The sequence below is a fragment of the Puma concolor genome, chromosome B1, assembly GCF_028749965.1.
Source record: "Puma concolor isolate L17-30 chromosome B1, mPumCon1.1.hap2, whole genome shotgun sequence".
NCBI classification, from domain to species: Eukaryota; Metazoa; Chordata; class Mammalia; order Carnivora; family Felidae; genus Puma; species Puma concolor.
Window position 1 is genome coordinate 79,856,199 of NC_141670.1, and position 27,884 is coordinate 79,884,082.

Below are 27,884 nucleotides of genomic sequence, written 5' to 3' on the forward strand. Positions count from 1 at the left end.
GTTATTCTAGTGACTGCCTCATGGCAGTCTTGCAGACATTAATATGAATTAGAATCACCTGAAGTGTTATATAAAACACAGATTTCTAGGTTCTGTTCCAGAGTTTCTGAGTTAGTAAGTCTGAAGTGAGCCTGTGAATTTAAATTTAAATTTCTGATAAGTTCTTATGTGATGTTAATGTTGCTTACCCAGGAATTACAGCATGTACTCTTAATTTATCATTGTCTACCTTGAATCAATTTCAGGTATACCATTTTAAGGATAATGTAAGAAACTTAACAGCAGTAGAATTTCATTTATATCCCTCCTTATTTGTGCTATGTTCTCAGGTATTTCTCTCATACATATTTTATAAATCCCATAATACATTTTTATTATTTTTTCTTTAAACAATCATTTGACTTTTAAAGAATTTTTAGAAAGAAAATTTCTTTTACAATTTATCATCCATAATTTCCAGTTCTTGTTTTTCTTTTTGATGCATCCCAATTTCTATCTGGTATCATTTTCTTTCAGCAAAAAGAACTTTTTTTTTTTTCATACCTTATAATGTAATCCTACTAGCAACAAACTCCCTTAGCTTTAATTTATACAACAATGTCTTTATTTCACCTTCATTTTGAGAAATGTTTTCATTGGTTATTCTGAGTTGATGGTTTTTAAAGAGATGTTGTCTTGTGTCCTCAATTGCTTTGATACGAAATCATGTATTACTCTTTTCCTTGTTTCTTTTTATGTAATGTAATTTGTTTTGGCTCTGGCTGCTTATAATTATTTTTATATTTGTTTTTCAGCAACCTAACTGTATTGTGCCATAGTGCTTTTGTTTGTATTTATGTTTTAAAGGGGGCATTTGCTAAGCTTTCTAGATTTGTAAATTTTCATATAGTTTTCTGACCCATTTTCTCTCTCTTACTGGGATTCCAACTGCACACATATTAAATTGCTTAATGCTGTCCTACAAGGTATTGGTGCCTTGTTCATTTATCCTTTAATCTTTTCTCTTTATGCTTTAGTTGGGATGATTTATATTTCTTTAATTTTAATAACCCATTTTTGTTTAATGCCCAATATGTTATTAATTTTAACCAATAAATATTTTATTTTATATACTATATTTTTAAGTTCTTGAATATCCATTTGTTTTTATTTGTTTTATAGTTTCCTAACCTCTTCTGATAGTCCACAATTCTTAACTCCTGTTAATGATATTTTCTTATACAATCTGACATATCAGTTTTTAAATCCTTATTTGTTAATTCCAACCTCTGGGTCTGTTTCTATGGACTAATTTTTCTATTGACTTTGGTTCATATTTTTCTGTTTTTAAATATTGTATTCTAGACTTTCTGGAAAATCCAGATCCTGTTGTATTTCTCTGAAGAGTATTGAGTTTTCTTCTAGTAGTCAATTAAATTACCCATCACCTTAAACTTGTAGAGCCTTTGCTTTAAACTTGTTTAGGGTGATGTGCCTGGGTGGCTCAGTTATTTGAGCATCTGACTTTGAGCCCTGCATCGGGCTCTCTGCTGTCAGCACAAAGTCTGCTTTAGATCTTCTGTCCTGCTCTCTCCCTGCCCCTCCCTGCTGTTTTTTTTTTTTTTTTTTTTCTTCTTCATCTATTCTCTCTCTCTCAAAAGGAAAAAAAAAAACTTTTTTAGGATAGGTCTATTTTGGTTGTGCCTTTAACTGTAGGGTAAATGCCTCAATCCTGGAATACAGTATTTCCTCTTAAGGCAGGGATCTTCTGGTATTTCAATGGAGAGCCTGAGTTATTTAGTGAGTCCTGATTTAGTGGGATTCAGACTTTTTGTGGTGGGCAGAAGCTGAAATCATCTGCTCAGCCCTTTCAACTTTAAATTCTTTCACCCCTTGATGCTTTGGAGTTTCATGTTCAGTTTAGGGATCAGCCAAAAATTTGAGGAGAGTTCATATGTACATTTTCTCTCCCTCTACCCCCCCACCCCTCCATGACACTCGTCTTTCCAGAATGACTTCCTTCAACGTCTGGCTGCTCTGGCAGTCCCCAAATCTGTTCTCTGCCTTCTCAAGCCATTAAGACTGAGGATTTTGCTTAGTTTCTATCTACCCTGCACTGAGTAGAACACAGGCTCTCAAGGAAAAAGCCATTCAGAGGTGAATATTGTTTATGGTGATACTCTTTTTTTTCAAGAATCCATTTTCTTCCAGTTTCTGCCTGCTTTTGGTTGCTCCCCATTGCCTTTAAATCTTTCTTTCTCTCCTTTCGTGGACAGTTTATAAGTGTTATTTGTAGGAGGTTCATCTGATTCAAGCTCTTCTGCCACTACCAGAACTGGAATTCTCTCCATAATGGACATGTAATTTCAATGAGAAATCTTTGATTTTTTTCTTAACTGCAGGATTATTCCTGTTCCTTTATAGTCTGACAAAGATACAGCTACTAATTTGCTTGGAGGCCATGTCCGAGAACTTTCAAGTGGACTGTTAATAGTGTCCCCTACTTCCGTTGTGTCTATCTAGTATATCACCTTCAGATTAATGTTTCTAAAACACAGCTCTGGACTTGACATATTGTAAGCAAGATTCTTCGTTGATATCCTATAACCTGCCGAATAAAATTTGAGTCCCTTAGCTTATCATCCAAAGCCTCCACTGTCTGGTCCCCAGAACTCTGGTTGTCTGCCCTGTCATAGCATCATAGTAGAAAACCATTTACCTGAAAGAGCCTGGGACGTGACTTGCTGAGGATTAGCGCTCTTAACACTAGGAGAACACAGTGTTTAAATAGGATATGATTAAAAGTTTTGTAAATCTTCTAGATGCATTCTGTTGTTTTCATTGTGGGTTTTGTTGTTGTTGTTGTTGTTGTTGTTGTTGTTATTACTACTTTTATGTTTTAATATAGATTCAGGGATGGGACACACATTACATATTTGTGTAGCTACAGTTTAAATCTTTAATGTTTGCACAACTAAAAATATAAATGGCAGGGAATTATCTGAAAACCCTTAAGACATTCCTGCAGCAGTCCCTTACATTGCTCTCATCCTATTTTTGGAAGATGAATTGGTGGCAGTGACCACACTGTTGGTAGAAACCAAATACACAATTTCAAATATTACTGCAGGAAGGAAATTATCCTGCAGCTATTAATGTAACATGTATTTTTAAGGTGTGTTCACTTTTTTTGAATTCTTATAGAAATATCCCAGCTCAGCACAGAGCCTGCTTGAGATTCTCTCTGCCCCTTCCTCCCGCATGCCTTCTCTCTCTCTTTCTCTCTCTCTCCCTATTTCTCTCAAAAAAGTAAACTTAAAAAAAAGAAATATCCCAGCTTTTGGAAGTTTCTGTTTTTGAACACCCAAAGAACAAAGTCTTCTAGTGTGTACGTAAGTCAGTGGTGGTCATTTCTTACGCATTTTCGTATGCCTACAATCTCAGAGACTTAGTCACAGTTTATTGCACATTCACAGAAACGGAAAGAACCTTAGATTACCCCAACTCCTTATGCAAAATTTTGGCAGCCTTCCACACATAGTGGGTTCCCAATGAATACTTGCTGAATTAAAACCAATTAGGGGGCACCTGGATGGCTCAATCATTTAAGCAACTGACTTTGGCTCAGGTCATGATCTCATGGTTCATGAGTTCGAGCCCTTCAATCGGGCTCTGTGCTCACAGCTTAGAACCTGCTTCAGATCTTCTGTCTCCCAGTTGCTCTTGTTCTCTCTCTCTCTCTCTCTCTCTCTCAGAAATAAATAAACATTGAAGAAAACAATTAAAATTACATTTAGTTTTCTCTTTGGACTTTAAAGTTTGTTCAATAGGAGTTACAGATAAAATCTGTGGTTTTGTGTTCAAGTTCACACCATGCAAAAGGCAACACAACTACATGGTGCTGGTTTCCAGTGAAAATAGTGGCTGATAAAGTAGAATACTCCTCATTTAAATAATGTTACTTTGCTTATTGGTTCCAAAGAGTACTTTTAGCATCCTGTTGGACCACCAGTAAATTATATTGCAAGTTGATGTTTAAAAAAGGCTTCTGGCCTTAAGGCACACGGATACTGTCAGCTTTCCTGAATTCTTCCAATTTCACCATTTGGGGAAGCCACTTTACCAGCGCTAGCATGAATTTTTTATTTTGAGTAAATAGCAATAATAATAATTTCCTTCTGTACCGTAGGGTTGTTACAGGGCTTAAATAAGATAGTGCTATAATAGGGCCTTAAACTTTTATTTTAAAAGTGGTAACCAGTTACCTAATAATGTATGGCATCACAAAATGTTATATGAATCAGGTATTGTCTTTACCAATGGGTATTGATTGCCTTTGTGTAATTATCTATACCTACTTACACTCCCTAAGAGTCTTCATTTTTTAAAAAAGCCATTAGATTATTATAATGGTAGATTTCCATTTCTTTACTTTGATAGATTTCCCTATTCTGGTACTGTTTATTGTTGTTATTACTAAGATTTACCATAATGTTACCGAGAATGTGCTCTAGATTAAATTATTTTAATTACATTAAGCAACACATATTATTTTTATTGAGTATTTACTGTAATTTACTTAGTCTCAACCAAGAGAGCAGGAGAGTCCTAGTCTGAAGGGAGTGCTTTAGAGCTTGTTCACTGCTTTACAGTAATCAGTGAAACCCCTTCTTTCCTTTATCTGCATGTTTTCAATGACCCATGACTCAGTCCTCGGACCTCTTCACTTTTCAGTCTGTGCTCACTCTCTGTATGATCTCATCCAGTCTCATGGCTTAAAATAATGACCACAAGCTGACTACATCTCCAGCCCAGACCTCTCCCTGACACAGACCTGTGCATCTAACGGCCAACTTGACATATCCACTTAGATCCCTCTCAGGCATCTCAAACTTAACACATCCAAAACTGAACTGGGGAAGTTTCACATAAACCACATGCCCTTAAATGGCAGTTCCATTTTTCCTAAGGGTTCAGTCCAAGAATCTTAATGTCTCTAACTCCTGTTTCTCTCTGGTCTATGAGCAGATGCTAACAGTTCTGCCTCTAAGATGCATCTAGATTCTGACCACTTCTCACCACTGTCACTGCTACCACACTGACCAGAACCACCGTCATCTCTCCCCTGGATTGTGGTGGTAGCCTCCTACCCCGGATCTCCCTGCATCTGTTGAGTCAGTTGTCAGCATAGCAGCCAGAGTGATCCTGCTAAGTGTAAAGCACATCAAGTCATTTCTCTGCTCGAACCTTTCTGTTACACTCAGAGTAAAAAAGTCCAAGTCTTAAATATGATCTTTACTATGGCCTCATATGTCTGGCTCCCATTAGCTCTTTTTCCTTACCTCTTACTTTCTACTCATGCTTTCTACTCTTTCACACTTGGCTGTACCTTAAACATGCCAAGTATCCTCCCCAACCCTACCCTTCCCTCTTTCGCTTTTCCCTCTGCCTGTTTTCTCCCCAAGATATCCATACGGCGCCTTTATTTCCTTCCGACTTTTATTTAAAGCATCGTTGAGTGAGGTCTTCCCTACTCTTTTTAAAATATCAATATCCTCCCACATCCTCCCACATCTCCACCACGTTGTATGCCCCTTCTCTTCATGTCCCCCTAGCACTTAACTGTCCAACATTTGTATATTTTACCTAATTACCTTGTCTGTTGACTGTCTCCTCCCAATTGAATGAAAGTTAATGATAGCAGGGACTTCTGAGTGCCTTTCTCATTGCTGTATCCTCAGTGTTTGTTTGTTTGTTTTTTTAAGTTTATTTATTTAAGTAATCTCTACACCCAAGATGGGACTCAAACTCACAAACTCAAGAGTTGCATGATCTTCTGACTGAGCCAGCCAGGCACCCCTCTCCTCAGTGTTTCTAATAGTGCCTGGTACTTATTTTTGAAATTAATAAATGAATAATAGAACTAGGCTACAGTTTTACATTTTGCCAGCAGATGCCTCTCGCTAAGCATATTCCCACATCCGAATGTTTGAAGTTACAGTTTGGTCCACAGTATGAAATAGTTAAACATTTGCAGTTGTATAATTTAAAAGTCTTCCCACTGAAATCACACGTGTAAATGGTGGGCAGGCATAGCTTAAACAACTGCAAGAGGGCCTTCGAATAATTCACTTTGCTGCTGCTGTGATATCTGAATGAAAGTTGCACCATTGCCTGTGAGGGCTTGTGTAGCTATCAAAAATTTCAGAGAGAGGGAACGTGGCTGTACGTATATGAGAGTTGGAAATAAATGTAGTATTAATCTTATCTGTAATATAAAGTCTATTATGTTATGTTATTTTAAAGTGACTCTGTTATGTCTGTGTTAGGTTAAAGTGTTATGCCTATATTATCTGTAAATCATATTTCTCATCTATTTTTTAAAAGAAATTTCAAGGCAGGAAAGATGAAGTTTCATATTCTGATTATACATATTAGTTTATATTAGTGTAGTAGTCTTTGTTTTAACCATTTTTTTTTTTTTATTCAGGGCAACACAACTATTTATGTGCTGGAAGAAATGACTGTATCATTGATAAGATTCGACGAAAGAATTGTCCTGCCTGCAGACTTCAGAAATGTCTTCAAGCTGGAATGAATTTAGGAGGTAAGTCTTGTGTTTTTAGTTAAATAAAAATTGTTAAGATGGAAGCTCTGTATACTCCCAAAATTTAAGATGAAGCTAACATGGAGCAAAGATTCCTAAAAATCTTAACAAGTTCTATACTCATGCTAAAACATTTTAGTATTTCTTTCTTAGCACCAGTTTAAAAAAAGTATGTTATGTGGCTGTAGTCCTAGTGAAGTTTTCAACCCTGAGTTTGCGAAGGTTTCAAAACCTGGGAACATAACCAAAACCAACACAAAAATGAATGACTTTTTATATAAAACCATAACTAACAGTTTTTATTACAATGTCTGTTTAGAAATAAGCCCTATATGTGATAACACTAATCAGATATGAATACATTTCTAATCTAAGAATAAATGTAATAAAGGAAGACCTGTATTTAAACAAAAAACAAAAACAAAAAAAACTTTGAAATATCACATGAACCTGCCAAAAGGGGGGTAGGATGGGTGGTGGGATGGTAAAAGACTTGAACCAAACACAAAAGTGTACAGTGTCCATGAATGGGAAGGTCCAGTGTGCTAAAGGTATCAGTTTTCCCTGAATTAATTTATTGCATGTAACACAGTCCTAACTAAATTACCAATTGGTGATTCTAAGTTCTTAAACAACAGGCAACAAAATTCTGAAAAAGATAAATATTAAGGGCAACTAGCTCTACCAAATAATAAAGCATATGATATAGCTATAGTCATTAAAATGGTCTGTTTGTTTACTGATTGTAAGATCAACAGAAAGTCAAGAAAAAAACTAACATGAGATTTTTGTATATAGTAAATTTGGCATTCCAGATCAGTGGTAAAAGGATAAATTATTCAACAGAAATTATTGTGACAACTGGGAAGCAATCTGGGAAACAAGAAAGTTGAATCCAAACTCATAATCTCCACCCAAATAAATTGTAGTCTTTCAAAGTTTTAAACTTGGAAATATAACCATAGAAGTACGAAAGGAAAACATGGATATTTCTTTAATACTCTTCAAGTGGAGAAGACCTTTCTAAGTATAAAACTCAGAAGCTATTAAAGAAAAGAATTGAGGAAGTCAACACTATTTACAAATCAAATATTGCTTCAAAGGCAAATAATAAATAAGCTGGGAAAAAGTACTTGCGACTTATAGACAAAGGGTTTATTTCTTCATAAAAAGCTCCTACAATTTCATAAGAAAAAGAAAGTTCCTATAAAAAATGAGATTGAACAGAACAAGAAGATGAACAGAACACTTAAAAGAAATACAATTGGTACTTGAAACACATGAAAAGAGTCTCAGTCTAAGCATAATAAGAGAAACGCAAATTTAAGATATTTTTTACAAATGTCAAAAATAAAAAATGTTTATGATATATTGTTTGATCATACAGAAATAAAGTAAAATTCAGTGGTGATCTTATGCATTTGAGGTGGAAATAAGGTGATACAGCCCCTATGGAGAGGAATTTCGCTATTTCAGTAAAATGGTAAACATTTGACTCAATAACTCCACTTTTAGGAATTTATCCTAAGTATATTTTTGCAAGTAAGACATGATAAATTCATAAAATAGTTATTATAACATTGTTGACCATCAGAAATACATTATTCATGTGGTCAAGATTGATTAAATAAATTACAGATACTCTTCAGACATTAATAAGAATAAAGGAAGCTCTATATGGATTGATCTCCAAAATACTGTTTATTGAAAAAAATCAGGTTGCAAAATAGATGTTTTGTCTACTACTAGTGGTATATCTGTTTCAGAAAAAGAATATATATTGTATCAAACATTTCTGGAATAGTATCCAAGAAACAAGAAACTGGTCATGTTGTCTCAGTAGAAAGGATTGGGTAGCTGAGAGACAAGGATAGGAAGCAGAATTAGTGTCATTGTATTCTCTTCCATGGCTTTGAATTTTGTATTCTGTTTAATGCATGTGTTATGTACACATGTTGCCTAATTAAAAGAAATAAAGTAATATGAAAAAGAAATCAAATGAGACTTCATCCTTTGATGAATGAACCAATAGGCTGCTAGTCGGGACTGGTGAGTAAAATGGCAGGATGGAGAGCAGAGAGACTTTTAGAAATCCAGAGGAGTATGGACTGTGGCCAGCTGAGACTGCTCATGTCAGACTGTGGCCTGAATATGTGACACAGTAGCTCAGCCAGAGAGGCTCTTGCTGGTTAAGAGGATGGGCTCTGGAGCCAGAATGCCTAGGTGGGAATCCAGCTACTTCTTGACCGTGTAACCTCAAGGGAGCTACCACCTTTTCTGTGCCCATGTTTCCTTATCTTCAACTTGTAGTGATCAGCATGTCTGCCTCATAGACTGTGATGAAGATTGAATGAGTCAGTGTGCAAAGAAGAGAAAGCACTCAGTGCATGTTCAGTGGGTGGAGGTAATGCTCATTGTGATTTCCATAGCGCCTTCACACATGATCCGAATGATATTATTGCCCCATGTTTTGGTGATGGTGAACCTCAGGTGCCCAGAGAGGCTAAGTGACTTGCCCAGACATGTCACAGCCGGTAAAATGGTCTTATATCTCTAGGCTTGTGGTCTGGTGTTTCTAGTAACCACACTGTTCCCTTTTTCTGTTATCTGAATCAGTGCAAATGTGGCACAAAAGATCACCTTCTTAAGCGTGTGAGTGAGAATCAGGAGATATGAATCATTTAAAATCTAGATGGCACAAGGGTACAGCCATTGGTTATAAAATAAACTCTGAATCAATTTTGTAAAATCCAACATCTGAATCTAAATATACATACACACAACTGAAGTATCTTTTAAAGTGTCTATATGTAAATTTTGTATAACTTACAAATATTTACAAATATTGTAAAACTTTACTATGTAAATATTACTATAAATATTATATAACCCATTCTATAAAATATAAGTACTATTAGTTACTATAACAAAATAACCACATCTATAATTCCCTACCTCATAGTGTATTGTTAAGAATGAACTGAGCCCATTTATAACCTTTAAAACAGGGTTTCTCCCCATGGGGGAGGGGAAGGAAAAAAAAAAAGAGGTTAGAGTGGAAGAGAGCCAAAGCATAAGAGACTCTTAAAAACTGAGAACAAACTGAGGGTTGATGGGGGGTGGGAGGGAGGGGAGGGTGGGTGATGGGTATTGAGGAGGGCACCTTTTGGGATGAGCACTGGGTGTTGTATGGAAACCAATTTGACAATAAACTTCATACATTGAAAAAATTATAAATAAAACAGGGTTTCTCAACCTCTGCACTGTTGACATTTTGGGCCAGGTAGTTCATAATAAGGAACCGTCCTATGCATTGGTATATCGGCATCCCTGGTCTGTACCTACCAAATGCTGATAGCAACCTCTTCTCCCCAATTTGTGATAACCAAAAATGTTTCCAGACTTCACTAAATGTACCCTGGGTGGCATTAAAACCCACTGGTTTAGCTATAATAATAAATAATTGTAAGCACTATTCAGTTGTGAGATATTTTCTGCTAGACTGTAAATTCCATCAGGGGAAGAATTTTCGTCTATTTCGTTCATTGCTTTTTCCCCAGTAACTAGAACAGTGCCTGGCACAAAGTAGGTGTTCAGTAACCATTTATTGAATTAATTGAATGAATGATTAACTGGCATTTTTGAAGGCTTCTGTGTTCTCAGCATTTTGCCAAGACTTTATATGTGTCATCCTTTTTAAACCTCACATAAAATATGTGATACATACTTTTAATCTGTCCATTTTGGAAGTGAGTTCATGGAGGCACAGAGAGGTTAGAGGAGTGGCTTAAAGCCACAGGGCCAGGGGATGGCAGAGCCAGAACTCAAATCTCTGTCCCTGGCACCAAAGCCTGTACCCAGTGTCACTCTGCTGTATGACATAGGTCCACTATTTGTAGATTGGCATTTTTATTTATTTTTTTATTATTTTTTTAATGTTTGTTTGTTTTTGAGAGAGACAGAGCGTGAGGGGTGGGGAGGGGCAGAGAGAGAGGGAGACACAGAATCTGAAACAGGCTTCATGCTCTTGAGTTGTCAGCACAGAGCCCGACGCGGGGCTTGAACCCACAAACTGTGAGATCATGACCTGAGCCAAAGTCAGACACTTAACTGACTGAGCCACCCAGGAGCCCCTGTAGATTGGCATTTTTAAAATAGCCCAGATTATCTATTAATGGCAGCAGCAGCACCCTGCTTTTTTAATTGTGTCTGTAATGATCTGTAAGTGAGGTTTGGCACAGTACCGAATATAGAATTCACATAGTTTGTTGTTGGTTTCTGTGTATGAGGCATAGGTTTTGTGAGTTTTGGTAAAACATTTTACTAGAGAGAAAGCATATTTTGAATCTCGAGGTCATTGCAAGTAGTGAGTCAAAAATGGGAAGAGTAGGAAATAATATTTATGAAAAATACTCTTTTCTTCAGATTCAAGTTATAACTTAACCGTTTCTGGCTCAGAGATTAAATCCTTAACTTTTATTAAGTGTTGAGTTGCAGTGACCTACATTGTAATCTTTCTTTTTCTTTTATAATTTATTTTGAAGCCTTGCTTTTAGTTTCAATTTGGGCAATAGGAAATGTGAGCAATTTTATCACATTCAAAAAGGATAATGTAAAGTTTAACCTTTTAATGTGAAGCAATCTTAAAAATGTGAGTTAAGTGAAACCTTTTTACACATGTTCCAATCTCACCCGTTGTCCTAATGAAGCAGGACTGTGCAGTTTCTTTTGATCCACCCTTCTTCCCCGCTACCTCTCTTGGGGGATAAGGCAGCTGCCAACCCAGTGTACTATTTGGCTGGCATTTTGTGTCGGTGAGTGGTCATCACTCTGGGAACAAAATTAGCCTTCCCCTTCTGAAGACTTCAGGAATCCAAAATACTTGACAACGGTTTTTTTCCTAGCTTATCATCTGGTTAGTGTATAATCCTAACTGTGTCCCCACACTAGCATCTACCTTAGAAAGTGGGAGGAAGGAAGAACAAGTCGATTTTTATGTCTCGGAAGTTGAAGCCAGAAAATGTGCCTCTTCCCTTTTCTCTAGACCCACTCCCTCCTTCCTACCACAAGTACCATTCCTTTTCTTTAAAATCCTGCTGCGCTTTAGGCTGCATGCAAAGGAAAATATAGCAGAAGATGTGAGAATGTCAACAGAGAAATTGAAAGGAAAATAACAGCTTTTCTGGCCCCAAGCTGGGCCTGCCATGCTTGCTCTAGCCCCTATCAGTAGATCTAAAAAAGTCTTGGTTCCATATGCATGAGAATTTACTGCTTTACATAGCTTTCTCCAAAGAATTAATCACTTTTACATGCCAGTGTTCTGATGAGGATGATCTATATACATGTCTTTGAGAGCTTCTCCTAAAATGCATAAAACATCATTAAAGCCAAGTGGCCCTCAGACCAAGAGTAAATTTTGAGGAGCACTTCACTTGACTGCACTCTGGCCATGGCATATAGAGGAGATCTTCAAGATTTTTCTATTCCAGTCCTCCCATTTACAGCAGAGGAACTTGGAATCTAAGATCGTATCATCAGAGACTTAAAAAATGCAACGTAAGAATTCTAATTCCGTTGTCTTCCCTCTTTTCCAGAACACACCCCTCTCTTATTTCATTTCTCATTAAATAGGCTAAGTCCCCTTTCACTTTCCTTTAATGAAGCCTCTAAAACATTAAAATCTTGCTCCCTGTAGCTTTAGAAATGTAGACTTTACAAACCACAGGGCATTTCTAACCTGGGTTCCAATTTACTTCCAGCGCCTATCTGCAGCTTTCCTTAATGCCAGCAATCACTCTCACTGGGTTTAGCCAGAGCCTTCCTTTAAAGGGTGGCCGTATCAGGCAGGGCTACCTCTTCCTCCTGGAATGGATCATGTCATGTGAGAAGAGAGGGATGTCAGACACAGGAAGCAGTAGCAACAGTAGACATGATGGTTGCTTTCTGGAGACAGAGAGGAGGCAGCTCAGTGAAAAAGGGAGGGAAGCAAGATGCTGACACTAGCAGTGTTCAAAGATACACTCTCGTATATTACTGATGAGGATGGAACCAAAGAGAGGAAAATCTGTAAATTAAAATTCATCCACATAATGCAATATTAATCAGCCAATAAAATTATGGCGATGAAAATTCAGAGCAATATAGAAACTTTCTAAAAAAAGTAATAATGAAAAATTAGCATGCAAAATTATTAAAATTTTACTTATTCTGTGATTCTAGCTATATAGGAAAAGACTTGGAGGAGTCAAGAGACTGAGGAAGAAATGTTCAAGTACCAAAAGTGGTTGTGTCTTGTTTTTAATAATATGAACGTTTTATAATAAAACTTTAAAAATAGAGTTCACAATTTTGAACTAAAAAGAAGGGAAACATAAGAATAATACTGCTACTGAGCAGAAGAAGTAAAGAATTCTACAGATAACCAAAGGAGTTTTCCCTGAACAGAAAGGAAGAAAAGGGGGAAGGAGACGAGAGACATCAGTAAATCAGTCTCTTGCTGTGAAATGCTGTGAGAACTGAAATGGAGAAGTGGGTGAAAAACAAAAGACCCAAAGATCCTAGAGTGACAGAATCATAACTGATTCTCCAAGAAAAGGGATCTTTTCTACTTGAGGTAAATTGGCTTTACCTGCCAGCAACTTTTGGTCACCTGCAAAACTCACACGCGGTGTGGGTCTGGTGAGAGAAGTTATAGGATCAACGCCAGTGAAGAGTAGGTTTAATATCTGAAATCCAATAAGGAAAACAATTTTTATATCTTTAAGGGTCTCCTGAGGCAGGATATGCAGTAGTCTGTATAAGTTTAGAAAGCCCAAGTGTACTGAGTTTTATGAAGAAATACCATTGCTTGGATTTTTTTTTTCTTTCCAATTCCTCTTGCTTGGAGACAATAAGAATTTCAGTGGGACTTTTGAACAGTAAAGTGCAGAGGGAAATAACACATTTTTATAAATCAGTGCAAGTATGGTTTTTGAATCTTCACGTATAAGTTACGCCATATTCATTTTCTTAGTAATATGATTTGAGTTAAACAACTGGTATTTTTACCTTGCAAAATTCCAAAGAGGAAAGTTCAGGATTGGTCCCAAAGCAGACACAATTTCAAGATTTACTATTTTTCTTCATTTCTGAGACTTTTTTTTCTTCCAAAGTTTACCTATTATGATTATAATTTGCGATCAGTATGTGCATTTAATTTTTATTAGTTTTTTTTTAAAACTCTTAATTATATTGGTGTCTTATTTGGTGACAGATGACATCTTAGCAATAGAAACATTCGATTCAAAGATTCGTCCCTCCTAAGAACATACACATTTGTAGGCACATACTTATGTCTGGGTGGGCTTACCCAGGTAGGCCGCTTTTCTTGGATCTTTTAAAATATATGACCCAGAGATGTTTGGGAAGTTCTGCTTGGTATACAAAGGCCCCTTGTTACTTCCATGCATCCTTTAACTTTTTTGTTTGCAGTCTGTCCTGGTAGGTTGTCATCCCTTCTACTTAATGGGCAGGAGAGCTTAGCCTTTCTGACCTTTTGGGGCCAGGATAGCTTGTCACTGGCCCTGGTGATCTCCAGAGACCTGGCATCAGAGCCAGCCTCTCTCCTTCTGGGCACCACCTCGGATGTACGGTCCTCTTTTGTCTGGACTCCAGCAGCCTTCCAATTCCACACACTCAGTGCTGTTTTTTGTAATACATGATTGTTTTCTAACTCTCTGATAAACTGTGGGGAGCTTTTGTTTTTGCTCTGTTCGCAGTGCTTCCTATTGTTGCACTCTTTGAAAAGTTACTTCAGATGATAGAGGTTTATTTTTATTTTTATTTTTATTTATTTTTGAGAGAGAAGAGAGAGAGAGAGAGGGAGACACAGAATCTGAAGCCGGCTGCAGGCTCTGAGCTGTCAGCACAGAGCCCGATGCAGGGCTCAAACTCACAGACCATGAGATACGACCTGAGCCAAAGTTGGACACTTAACCAACTGAGCCACTCAGGCACCCCAGATGATAGAGTTTTATTATAAGAATATTGATAATTTCACAATTAGCCATTGGGAAATACTGGGATGTTGCTTGGGACACATCAGATTTCAATTTCTAGGGTTTTCTCTTAGATTTGTTTTCCTCTTTTTTTGGCTTCTTTTCAAGCAGGAAGCTCTCTCCTCCCTCTGTTGGTGTTTTTGCTTACTCATTATTTTCATTATACTTGTTTCTAGGCACTACCTTCTGTACCCCTTAGTTTCATTGTCATCTGAGTGTCCTGGAGTCAAACTTCCAAGAGAGGGTCTGGGCTGATTGGTTGGTCAACTATCAGAATGGAGCTTCTGATTGGGTGGAATCCTCCAGAGGATATAGACACATGGCTGCCTTTGCCTCTGCTGCCCCTACCTTACCCAGGCTGGTGTGGCAGGTTATAGATCCCTGTGCTGCAAAGTTCGATGATCTTTGACAAGAAAGATTTTGATCCCATTTTTCAGGAAGGAGCTATAAGTATAGATAGCAATCAGAGTATAATAGACTCAATGTAAACTCATTAAACAGTTACAATTAACTGTTAATTGTAGAGAATCCCTTAAATCATAGTAATTTTTTCAACACCCTGATTTTTATTCACATGTTATAAGTTACCCATATATTTAAAAGTAAAACATTTGTTTTTAGCAAGCAAATTGACAAAGGAAAACAATAACTTCATGATCTTGGAAAAAACTACTAAGGCTTTATTTTGGAGTTCAGGGCTTTTTGATATAGCTCTTCAGAAAACACACACACACACAGACACATACACACACACACACACACACACAACATAAATAAAGCAAATCTTAATTTAAAAAAAATCACCAGTTAATGCGTAAGGTAGACATTTTCTTGTAAAACATCTCTATACTAAGATAGTTCTCTGTCCCTACATGCCACGCTCTGGACAAAGGATGAGCTCTAGGATCATGGGAAGGGTAGGGAATGAGGGCTAAGGAAATATTAGGGAAGAAGATGAAACCACTTAAAATTAGGCATCATAGGTTTACCATAGTCAACTTAGAAAGGGTGCTCAGTCATTCTAGCTAAAGTCCCTGTCTGTTCTCTAGGATTCATTGCACTGTCTACCTCAAATTCTGATTTCCCACAGTGAAAATCTTGAATTCATTTACTTTTAATTAACAGGCATGTCCACTAAGGAATATAATTTAATCTTTTTCATTTGAAAACCTAGAGACTAATGATCATCTGCTTGTTGCCTTTCTGAATAAACATCTTCTTCTCCTTGTCTTCACAGTAAAATGTTATGATTGTGAAGATGGGGAGAGGAAGCTATTTATATTACAATAAAGTCCTCTGTTCTCACCTCTAGGACATACAGAAAACCATCCAGCTAACCTGCCAACAGTCTGTCAGCCTTCAGTAGTAAATATGTATGATATTTAATATCATTAGTTTCTGTTAAGGTGATGATTTTTCTGGCACAGATAACTTACCCTTTAAAGGCTAACCCAATTCTGGGGTGCCTGGGTGGCTCAGTCGGTTAAGCGTCCAACTTCAGCTCAGGTCATGATCTCACAGTCTGTGATTCGAGCCCCATGTCAGGCTCTGTGCTGACAGCTCAGAGCCTGGAGCCTGCTTCAGATTCTGTGTCTCCCTCTCTCTGCCCCTCCCTTGCTCATGCTTTGTCTCTTTCTGTCTCAAAAATAAATTAAAAAAAAAAAACATTAAAAAAAAAGAATAGTATTAGAGTAAGAATATTATAAAAAAAATAAAATAAAGGCTAACCCAATTCTAACAGATTTTTTAAAATATTTTTATTGATTTATCAAATTATACATACTTGCTACAGCAATTAATAAAGGAAAGTAATAGTTCTCTGCAATATATTGAGGGAATAAAGATGGAAGATGAGTCAAGACGTTTGCCGAGCACTTTATTTACTGATGAAAAAATAATCATTTACATTCTGGCAGGGAGGCTCTTAAAAGCTGAACTAGCAGAGCTAATAAAAATGGTTTCTTCAGAATGTGCTGCTTCATTATTTTGAAAAGAAGATCTATCAACAATAATATAAAGGCAGTTGCTGAGTTAGGTCAAAGAAGTCAGAAACTCCAAAATGTAATTGTGCTCTGTTTCTCCTTCAGTGTTTGTACAGTATTTGTTTTGAGAGGATGATAATATGGAACATGTTTAAATAGTGAGGAAGATAAGCAGTTGCTCAGTTACCAGCTAATTATTTTTTTTATATTAAGATTAATTTAATTTGTATAGGAGGGGGTCATACTGTTCCAAAAGTGCATCTCTGATGAACCCATTCGTTGATTTGTTCAGCAAATATCCATTGAACACCTCTGAAATTCCAGATGTTCCACATGATGTTGCCGATGTAGCAATGAGAAGACAGGCACTGGCCTTGTTTTCAAAGACCTAATCTTTAAGAATGAAGAGATTTATTTTGGACCCAATAAGCATTAAAAATTGCAGCAGGGTACTTAAAAAACATCCTTACCATTGATAGCGGCCCAAATCCCTGGAGTTCTTTCTCTCTGCCTTAGAGTGGTACCCATAGCTTCTTGACCTGTATTGATCAAAGTGGTGGCACCTCAGGATGACTTCCCATGACTGTGTCCCTTGATATTTGGTTGGTTCATCTTGCCTAGTTGCTTCCCATGCGCGCTGATCCCACCAAACGGCCCTGTGGCATCTGCTAATGCTTGCATGGGACATTGTCTAGAAGGGAGCAGCTGTGCAGTGCGAACTCCTGCAGAATGACCATAGCTCCTTCCCAGTTCCAACTACAGCATCTGTCAGGAAATGGAATTCTTCACTTCCTGTTGCTCCCTCAACTCAAGCTGTGAAAATAAGCTCTTCACATTCTTGCTGAAAAATTGAACTTCACTATGAAGATTTGTGGCCACCTTAGAGGTTTCTAAGTCATTTCTGGTCTTAGGACAACTGAAGCAGCTCTGGTTGGTCTCCTCAGAACATGTGCCATGTCTCTGTCTCTTTTCACTCTTGTAACGGATGCTAGGAAACGTGTGTGAAGAAAGGCTGGAACTTCGGGAGCCACTTTCTAGGAGCTCTCTCTCAGCTCCCTTCAGTTCTTGAACCACCATAGCATGTTACTATTTCCCTCAGAAACTTCAGAACTCACCTGCAGCAATGGCCTGAGAAGCCAGGAGACAAACTTGTGTGAATAATATTTTTAATGTTTTTATTCTTGAAGACCTCTCCACACAAAGTTTTCTTAATCTAGAAAGACTCAAACTAAGCCATTGCTAATTCTAAAATTAGTTCACCAGTGAAAACTCAGTTTCATCTTTATTTGGCATTTCATGATAATGACTTAGAAACATTTGCATATGTTAAGTAGCTCACTTTTTTTTTTTAATTTTAAAGCAGACACTTAAAGCCTATAGAATAAAAACACCTTTCCATTCTGTATATACTCCTATTTTTCGATAAATTGAGTTAAGTTAGAAATTTTAAGCCAAATTCAAAAGACAATGCAAAGGAACAACAGGAAGCCCAAGAGGACTGTGTAATTAAACGATCAGTCATTCTTGGTTCTCACTGTATATCACGTTCATCTGTCAAGTCTTTGTTTTAAACCCACTCACCCGTGCCCTACTCCCAGAGACCCTCATGCAGTAAATCTGAGGGAGCACGGGCATCTTTACTTTTAAAATAGTATGCATTGTACATCAGTACACTAGAGCCAAGAACATCTGTTCTAGGGGTTACTAGAACACTGGCAGCAGTTTTCTTAGGATAAGAAAGCCCTTTCATTGTTTGTTTTTTAAATGTTTATTTCTTTATTTTTGAGAGAGAGCGAGCATGCACATGAGTGAGCTTGTGGTTCGGGGAAGGGGCAGAGAGAGAGGAGTAGTTGAGAGTCCCAAGCAAGCTCTGTACTGTCAGCCCTGTCAGTGCAGATCCTAATGTGGGGCTCAAACCCACAAGTGGGAAATTATGAACTGAGCTGAAGTCAAGAGTCAGACCCTTAACCAACTGAGCCACCCGGGCGCTCTTTTTTTTTTTTTAATGTTTATTTTTGAGAGAAAGAACATGAACAGAGGAGAGGCAGAGAGAGAGAGGGAGACACGAAATCCGAAGCAGGCTCCAGGCTCTGAGGCGTCAGCACAGAGCCCAATATGGGGCTTGAACCCATAAACCATGAGATAATGACCTGAGCCAAAGTCGGAGGCTTAACCGTCTGAGCCACCCAGTCACCCCTCATTGTTTTTTTTTTTTTTAAAGCACCATTGTTTTATTTATTTATTTTTTTCTACTTAGTATTACTTTTCTCTTTTTAAGTAAATCACTAATCAGCATTTGGAAAACATTTCTTTATCAGGAGAGGTCCCCTAAAAATGATATTTGAAGTTAATATATATTTGTATTTTCCTTGTCAACTCTAACAGCCCTTCAAAGGTCCATGTTAGCTTTTAGTCCACTGACTTTATTGGTTTGTGCTTTTCTAAGCAATAACTTTTTAAATTTTACATTTAAATGCTACAAATATTTGGGGACAGAGAGTTCAGAATGCAAAGATGAAGGAAGGTTTCTTATCGTCAGAGAGGAAAAGTCTGAAACAGTGACCCTACAGCTCTCTTCTGGGGAGCCAAGAGTGAGGAAAGAGATGAGAAGGCTGAGAATAATCTCAGGAAGGAAACTGGGGGGTGAGAGAGTCCACGGAAAGGTTTGTGATTTTTTACGAGAGAAGAAACAGATTTAGAAATGCCATCTTAGGTGTCACCTCACGTTTGTTCATTTGCTCCTACCTCATACCCTGGACATGTGTAGACATTTGCCCCCACTGAGGAGAGAGAAAAGGAGCTAGGTTATATCTCCTCTCCTCACTTAGAGTGCCCCCATGCCAGCACTGTGGCTGTCCCCTCAAGCTGGTAGTCAGTGGGTCAGATGTTTGTGTATGTGGTGTCGTCCAAGACCTCAAGTGGGTCTGTTCTCCACACTGTTCTTCAGAGCAAAGGACATCTTGACCCACTTCTCCATTCTTTCCCAGTAGAGATGGTTTGGTCACATCATTAAACTCTTTTCAGATAATATTAGTGGTGACATATTGTTGGCTTTCCAGTTGTTTCATGATTAAACAAAAATCCTTATCAGTCTTTAAATATTATATAAGAGATTTGATTAAAATACTCTGGAGTCTTAAGATTCAAAATAAAACTTAAAAGACTTAGCTGTATTTGATTTATTTACTCTAAGGTTCACTAACTGCCCCATTCCCAACAAGCTTTCATATCCAGTAGGTCAGTTTTTTTCAAAATGTTTGACTCATTTTCTTCTTTAATAAACAGAATCTGAAGCCTCCCCTTAGGTTATTTGAAATTCAAAATAAATAGGATCCCGTGACTGAACATAACACAGCGAACACAAGGCTTGGTTTGTTTTCAACTCACATACACCCCTTTCGCCTCTACCTGCTTACCCTGCCCCTTGAAAGGTTCTGTGCCACTCCTAGGCTCTACCCTGTGTAACTAGTCCTTCCAGCTGCTCCAGTGTGCCCTCCACACCGCCGGTGACTTCTCCCGCCCACAGCTCCCTCTGGTCCTGCGCTACAGAGAAGTTCCTGCCAGTCAGTCTCAGTGGCAGAAAACCACCTGTATTCCTATGTGTACACGTTTCCCATCAGTGCTATAACAAAGTACCACAAACTGAAAACAACACAAATTTGTTGCCATATAGTTCTAGAGGTCAGAAATCCAAAATGGGTCTCACTGAGCTAAAATAATATGTCAGCAGGCTGTGTTCCTTTGTAGAGGCTCAAGGAGGAAATCCATTTCCTTGCCTTTTTCAGCTTCTAGAGTCTGCCCATATTCCTTGGCTCATGACTCTCTTCCATCTTCAAAGCCAGATTAAAGGCATCTCTCCTACCTTAATGTATTTCAATCTGTAGGGTCCCTTCTGCCCTATAAGATAACACATTCACGTGTCTGCCCTATAAGATAACACATTCACGCGTTCTGGGCATTAGGTGGTAAATGTCTTTGGAGGACCATTATTTTGCCATCACACTATTAACAACCTATACCCATCAAAACACACTGCTGCTTTGGGATTTCTGGATTGCTTCCTGACTTGGGCCCTCTACATACTCACCCAGCTCATTCCCCTCTCCCCTTACCCCCTGGCACCACTTCTTTCCATGAAGCCACTCTGATTTCTTGCTCACAACTTTCTGGTTGTGCCTTTGTCCACACAATTCTTAAATGGCCTACATATTCCTTCCATATGCTAATTAGTCTCCATCACCCACCCCAGGCCTGCTTCAAACACTGCATCACCTCCACATTAAGTGCAGCCCTCACAGATCAATCTTTTACACAGTTGGAAAGAACTTTCACTCCCTTTTAGGCTGTTCCAGATATTATATATGTATGTATTTTATTAAGACTTCTTGTATAGAGTTTTTTATTACTTCCTTAGATGAAGTTAATTAGTACCTCCTCTATGCTTCCAAAACCCCTATTGTAGCATTTATCAGTTTTTATTACAATTATTTGTTTATAGGTATTTCATGCCAACTAGTCAAGAATTTCTTAGGAGCAAAGTTGTCCCTTTGTCTTCATATCTAGAGCACTTGGAACAAGTCGGTTAGTGTTTAATAAATGCTTACTGAGTAAATGAGTGAATGAGCATGCAGTTAAACCTTGCACATACATAGCTAAGCTGACTTTAGCAAAAAATTGTAAGTTTGGTTATATAGTTATTAAAGGCACAGTAGGCTTCATTTTGTAAACAGTCCCATAACAAAGATTCCAAGGATGATATTTTAAGAAATTTCTATAAATATTGTTGTTTCCATCCCTTTACCAAGAAGGTACAGTTTCCAAAAAAAACATATAAGTCTTGATCATAATGTTGACTTATATAGTATAATTTGGCAACTTCTTAAATGATAACATATTGCAAAAAAGTTTTTGTGTATGTCTTCATTTACTGATGAGGAATTTTATGTGATTTTTGAACTTCCAAATTATGCTTATTTAACCACAGTTTTTGTCCCCAACATGAGAGAATGGCCATCTTGGGATAGCTCTTGTAGCTATTAAGGTGGAAATTCTAGCCCTGGTCTGGTAATTTATAGTGAAGTTTAAGTTTAAGGTCAAGAGAGGCTAGTTTGAGTTGACCTGGAGTGAAAGGGCTAGAGAAATGAGCCCCCAAAATAAATCTGAAAAGACAAAGCCAAGAGGTAATGGAAAGGAAACACAGGAGTGAGGGAAACCTGAGATGAATAGGTTAAGATGAAGATTTAGTTGAGCAGCTTAGTGAGATCCTAAATCCCAGGGATCATGAGCTACATCAGTGGAATCATGGTTTCCAGAACATTTGTAACCCAAGGTCAAAGTCAGGTATATGTACTGATTTCAGGTGAGAGAGGGACCTATCTTCCCAAGAATTTCACCAAGATTGACAGAAACAAACGCTCAGCCCATGTTTGGATGGCCAGTTGAGTAAAGCAGAAATAAGCAATGCTGTGTTCATGACCATAAACATGAAGACAGTATTCTGGCTCCATTTCTGGGAAATAGAGAAACCTACAAGCTGAAGAAGGAGAATGTTATCACACAGTATCTGTGAGGCCTCCACCCATTAGGAAAATGTGTGCCTACCTAACTGAACAGCATGAAACCACACTCATGATTGAAGTAACTCTGGGCAGGTTATACCTGGAAATTCCTTCACACAGTAGTCAGGTTTAATTGCACACTTAATTTGGCTGGGCGCAGGGCTAGCATTCATGGGATGGGGAAAAGGTGCAACTTCCGAAGATGAGAAACAGGCTATAAACCTAGGGGTGTGCACCTTTTTCCCTCCAGGTGGTGTCAGCAGGATGTTGCCCATGGGGAGCAGTGCCAGCAACACAGCTGAAGGAAGATTATGCTTTGTTTCATTACAGGAACAGATATTCTTTTAATGGATAGTTAGTAAGGAAGCCTATTGTATAAAGCCCAGCTTGAATTTTAATGTGAGAATGTTGAAGTCAGTCAGTCATTACTCATTTTTTTTTATGAGTGTAATAACCTACAGGATATGCACTTGTCAGTCAGTACACACACCCTTTGGGCGTGGTAGGGCACTTGGCCATGCCTTTTAAATTGTAAACCTGATGCTGTGATTACACTAAGCTGCAGGAACTTCTCTAGTGCACCTTATGTTGTGCCCATGTTGCTCGTAAAATATGTTTGTGGTGTGGCACTGGTAATAAGACTTGGATTTCCAGAAAACTAAACGTAAGTTTTAAATGTATGGATAGGTTCCAATCCTTTACAACACCGGTGACACAAATAAGGAATTCTGTATAGAATTCACCTATCTGTAGAGAGCAGGAGAAAACCTTCAGTGCTTCATCTGAAAGGGCATGGCCAGCTCTCAGCTCCAGACATTTGTTGCCATGGGAGAAAACAGGCAGATCTTGCCAGAATTTAAGATTTCTTTTTGAGATATCAGAAATACAATTTTTTTGTGAAATATGCCACATTCTGAATGATGAAAATGAAGGGGTTTTTTTTGTTGTTGTTGTTTTTTTAATTTTACTTAGCTTACTTTCCAGTTTGTGACTTTTGCTATCAAGGAAACTAACTTTAGGAGCATCATAAATTAGCATGCTGCTTACTTCAGTTCTCATTTGCTTGTTTTTATGTAGTCTAGGAATTTAATTATCTTTCTAGCTTACTGTTCCTGTTTTTATCAACTTCCGTAGCGTAGACCAGTGGTTCTCAATCAGCAGCAATTATATCCCTTGGAGGGATATTTGGCCAAGTCTGGAAATACTTTTGGTTGCCACAACTTAGAGTGAGAGTGTGCTACTGGCCTTTAGGGGAGTAGAGGGCCAGAGATCCCGCTAAATTGCATAGGCCTCTACATTGCATAGGACAGAACCCAACAACAAATAGTTTTGTGGCCCCAAATGTCAGTGGTGATACGATTGAGAAATCTTCATGTAGACCCTGTTTTTAATTTCTGTGTATCCCTCCTTCCCTTCTTACTTGTCTTTCTTTTAAAGCACTTTTTCCCAGATACTCTGTTTCCTCTTCCTGGAATCTCATTCAGAACCTTTAGGTTGGTAGTTCTCAATTTCAGAATGTAGAAAAAATCTACATGGGAGTTTCTAAAAAATGGAGACTCTCAGCCCCCACTTGTAGATATTCTGACATGTGGATCTGGGGTGGGCCAAGATTCTGCTTCTTGAAATAAGCAGGTGATTCTAAGGAAGACCGTGCACAGACCACAGTGAAAGTGGTAGGATAGTCCTCGTTTTCATAATATCTGCTTCTCTCCACTTTTTTTGGATCCTTTATTAGTTGAACTCCTTAACTATATTGTTACTTTTACTAAGCCTTTAAAAATTGCATATCTTTTAATAGTTATTTATACTTTGGGAAATAAACTAAAATATGGACAATCAGTCATCCAAGTAGCTGAATAATATATCTTACAGAGTTTCTTTCCAAAATTTCTGGTCCTTTTCTCTACTTTTTTTGTAATATACTATATGTCTTTTCACTGGTTGATAGTGCTTCCCTGAAAATAAAAGATTAAAAACTTGAAAATATTAGAAATAATCCATGTAAGTGATTCCTTGACCAAACTGATGCATATGAAATATTACCATGTAGTTGTTCCATGGAGGCAAAAAGGGGAGGGCATTTATGGCACATAAGAGCTATTTCTCCTAATGCTTCCTGGAACTCAGGAAAACTACATGTTTATGCAGATACCTGCCTTCAGGAGCTTCAGCTCATGACTGGCATCCCATGTATTATAAAAATTGAGTTCAAATCACAGGACTTTGATAGGTCTACAGCAGTTATTCAGTGTCTTGTTGAAATTTATAATTAGAAGGATATGTGGCAGTTATTTGGATCATTTATCAAGGCATAGCCTCTGGGATGTCATTACCAACACAGATGTCCTTCCACACAGATAAGACAACTTACAATCGTTGTAAGTTGCAAACATTGTTGGTCTGCTAACCAGCTTGCCACCAAGGGTCATGGGTAACTTTGTTATCCAACTTTGACCACTTCTCATCATAATCCCAAAGAAGCTATTTTTAAGAAAGCTGGAATTCTATCTGGATGGCTTTGTGTTTATTGGCAGATATTAAAATAGTTATCGAATGTCCTGGGGAGAGGTCATTAGCTTCTCCCTCATAATATTCATCAAATGTTTTTCATAATAAATAAATACAGGTAAATGTCTTGCTGAGCAAATGTGTTTTCACGGGTTTCCCTGAGCCCCTCCTCTGTAAAAATCCTTATGGCTGACCCTACCAACAGGCTACTGTACTTGAAATGATGAGGCCATGTGTAGAAATCCCCTTTACCAGTTGGAATCTCAGTGAATTCATCTTCCTGGAACTTTATTTCATCTGACTTAAAATGAGGAGATTAAACTGGCTGATTTGTGATGTTCCTTCTTGTTCTAGAAGGCTATAACTCTGTTAGAGTGCTCACAATATAGATATCCAACGTTGAATCGTCGGGGGTCCATCTGTGGCAGGAGAAGATCACAGCTTTTCTCTGCATCCCTACCCCTTCCCCAAGGATGTGTCAGGGTCAAGGGCAGAATCATTTCCCATGATTGCATCCACAGAAAGGAAATCATGCTGATGTGTCAAACTCAGCAGTACAAATTGGACCCTAAGATTAGGGATGGAGAGTACCTCTTTCCTGGATCCTGTCTCTAGTCTTGTTATTCTATGAAGTTAAAGAGGTAAAACACTTATTTTTGGCTTTTCCCTTTTTCATCTCTCATTAGACTTTCTCAGGGTCAGAAGTGGCAGGGCTGCCTGCCCTCTCCTACTGTACTTGGCTTGCTGCTTCTTGGAGGGCACCTGACCTGCCTTTGTTATCATACCAAGGCTTCATTGAGCCCCTGGCTGCAGTTATTTTCTGGATAGACTAGCCTAGCTCATTGGGGCTTGGGGTGAAACCTAACATACTCTCTATTTCCCTTAACAGCTTTGTTAGAGAATGGCAACTGTAGTCCTCACGTTAAGACATATAACCAGTTTTTGAATGTCAGCAAATCATTCATTTATTTATCTTCCCTTTTTTCCTCCTTTATTGCTGTGCAATAAAATGCTTAGACAAGTTCTGAGCATGAGAATACAGAAACCAAACAAATGAATGTAGAGTGTATCATTATTCTGGGCATATCTCATGATCTTTTATTCTCTGTGATCATGTCTGTAAAGGGAGAATAGTTGAATCTAAAAAATTTTTTTTAATGTTTATGTATTTTTGACAGAGAGAGACAGAGCATGAGTGGGGGGAGAGCAGGGAGAGACGGAGACACAGAATCCAAAATAGGCTCCGGGCTCTGAGCTGTCAGCAGAGAGCCTGATGTGGAGCTCAAACCAACAAACTGTGAGATCATGACCTCAGCTGAAGTCGGATGCTTAACCACTGACTGAGCCACCCAGGCACCCCCTGTTGAATCTAAAAAAGAATTTCTAGGGTTGCCTGGGTAGCTCAGTTGGTTGAGCGTCTGACTCTTGATTTCGGCTCATGTCATGATCCCAGGGTCATGAGGTCAAGCCCTGTGTTGGGCTCTGTGCTGAGCGTGGAGCCTACTTAGGATTCATATTTTCTCTCTCCTCTCCTCTCCTCTCCTCTCCTCTCCTCTCCTCTCCTCTCCTCTCCTCTCCTCTCCTCTCTCTATCACCCCCCCATTCCCCATTCCTCCCCCCTTGCGTGTGTGCTCTCTCACACACACACTCTCTCTCAAATTGAAAAGAAAAGAATCTCTAATCCTAACTCTGGGCCCAAAGAAATTGCTATTAAAGAATACAAATTCTTTGCAGGGAAGGTTATAGGCTTGTATCATCCCCATTCAGTTATGGAAGTTAAAAATTATTATGGACGCTAAAAATTGTGTTTTACATGGTGTGTAACTTAGAACCACATTGTCTGTTTGAAAATCCTAGCATGAAATTGGCGCTAACCCAAATCAGCAATGAGGAACTGACTCCTAGCAAAGACCTCTGCTCTGGGGTGACAGCCGTGGGCTACCCTATTACACTAGAAGAGACTTGTTCTAACATCAGCAAAGCCATCAGTGAAATTTATCATCAAAGACACCATGAATTCTTCCCAGTTACATATAGAAGTGTTAAAAATCACAACATGCTAGCAGACTATGTTTTAAATGAAGGGAAACCTATCTTTGGAACATAAGCAGAATACCAATAGGAAAATGGTAGGCAATTTGTGAGAAGAAGCCCTAAGTGTTTTTGTTTAATATCCTTATTGTAAATGTGACATTACTTTAAAAATTACTAACAGTGGCATAAATATGAATTACAGCACAAAAGGAAAACTTCCAGAATGGCCCAATTATCCTTCCGGAACTACTTAAATCGTCTCCAGAAGACCTCCTCAGGGCAGCTCATCTTCTAGCTCTGGCAGAGATGGGCTGACTTGTTTTCATCTAAATCTACTGTTCTTTCTCCTCTGTGAAGGCAAAATAGATTATAAGGAATCACTCAATATAAAAAGGGATCTAATGTTTACTTCTCCTAAAAGTTTCTTTTTGATGAGTTAGCATCATATTTATTAACAACTTTCTTAAATGCTTTCTTGGACCTTTTGCTTTTAGTGTAGCTAAGTGATATACATTTGAATAATATTTTTGAAACTTAAGTGGAAAGCATATTCTTTTAAAGACTCTTTTTGTCCAGCCTGCCGTGCTGAATTAGGTTTTGAGAGAGTCACCAAAGCTCTGGAATTTACACTGTGGCAGAATACCAGATGAAAAAATAGCCGTTCATCTTCTAAACAGAGCTGCGAGGTCAGGCATGTGTGTCTGCCCCCACCCTGGCATGGCTCTGCTCACCACCAGGCAGCTGAGAAGGCCTCGTCCTCAGCAGGGACCTGAGACCTGCCAACACAAGACATCATCAGAGCGCCTCAAAATGTTTTAGTACTAACTCTGTGTGCAGAGAAAAGTTGGAATGAAACCATGAGAAGCAAATGTAAGAGAATCACTTATTCAAAAAAGGCCATTTGGTTTGGCTCTGCTTTATCTGGGAGTTTCCAGACCAATTCAGCCTGTATCCTGAAGAGATCCCAGCCTAGAAAAATAATTTTTTTTCAAGTACATGCATCATTGGTTACTATTAATTCCTAATTTAGACTTATTCTGATAATGTCAGTGGAATAAAATGTAGAGTAATATTTATTTAAAATGCATAAAAGATACAAACATTGACATTCTCTCTTCCCTCAGGCCTATTTAATTGCCCCCCCCCCAACTTGAGTGGCATCCTGTTAACTCATTAACAA

The 27,884-nt window shown here is 38.2% G+C and overlaps 1 protein-coding gene across 4 annotated transcripts in view; it reads left to right on the forward strand.

Moving 5' to 3' along the window:
* The window catches only part of NR3C2 (nuclear receptor subfamily 3 group C member 2), a 357,183-nt gene that overhangs the window by 247,888 nt on the left and 81,411 nt on the right, over nucleotides 1-27,884 (forward strand). For all 4 annotated transcript variants that reach the window (XM_086704130.1, XM_086704131.1, XM_086704129.1 and 1 more), the window contains exon 4: nucleotides 6,470-6,586. In XM_086704130.1, the coding sequence (XP_086560256.1) occupies nucleotides 6,470-6,586 (117 nt within the window). The remainder of the gene's footprint in view (nucleotides 1-6,469; nucleotides 6,587-27,884) is intronic.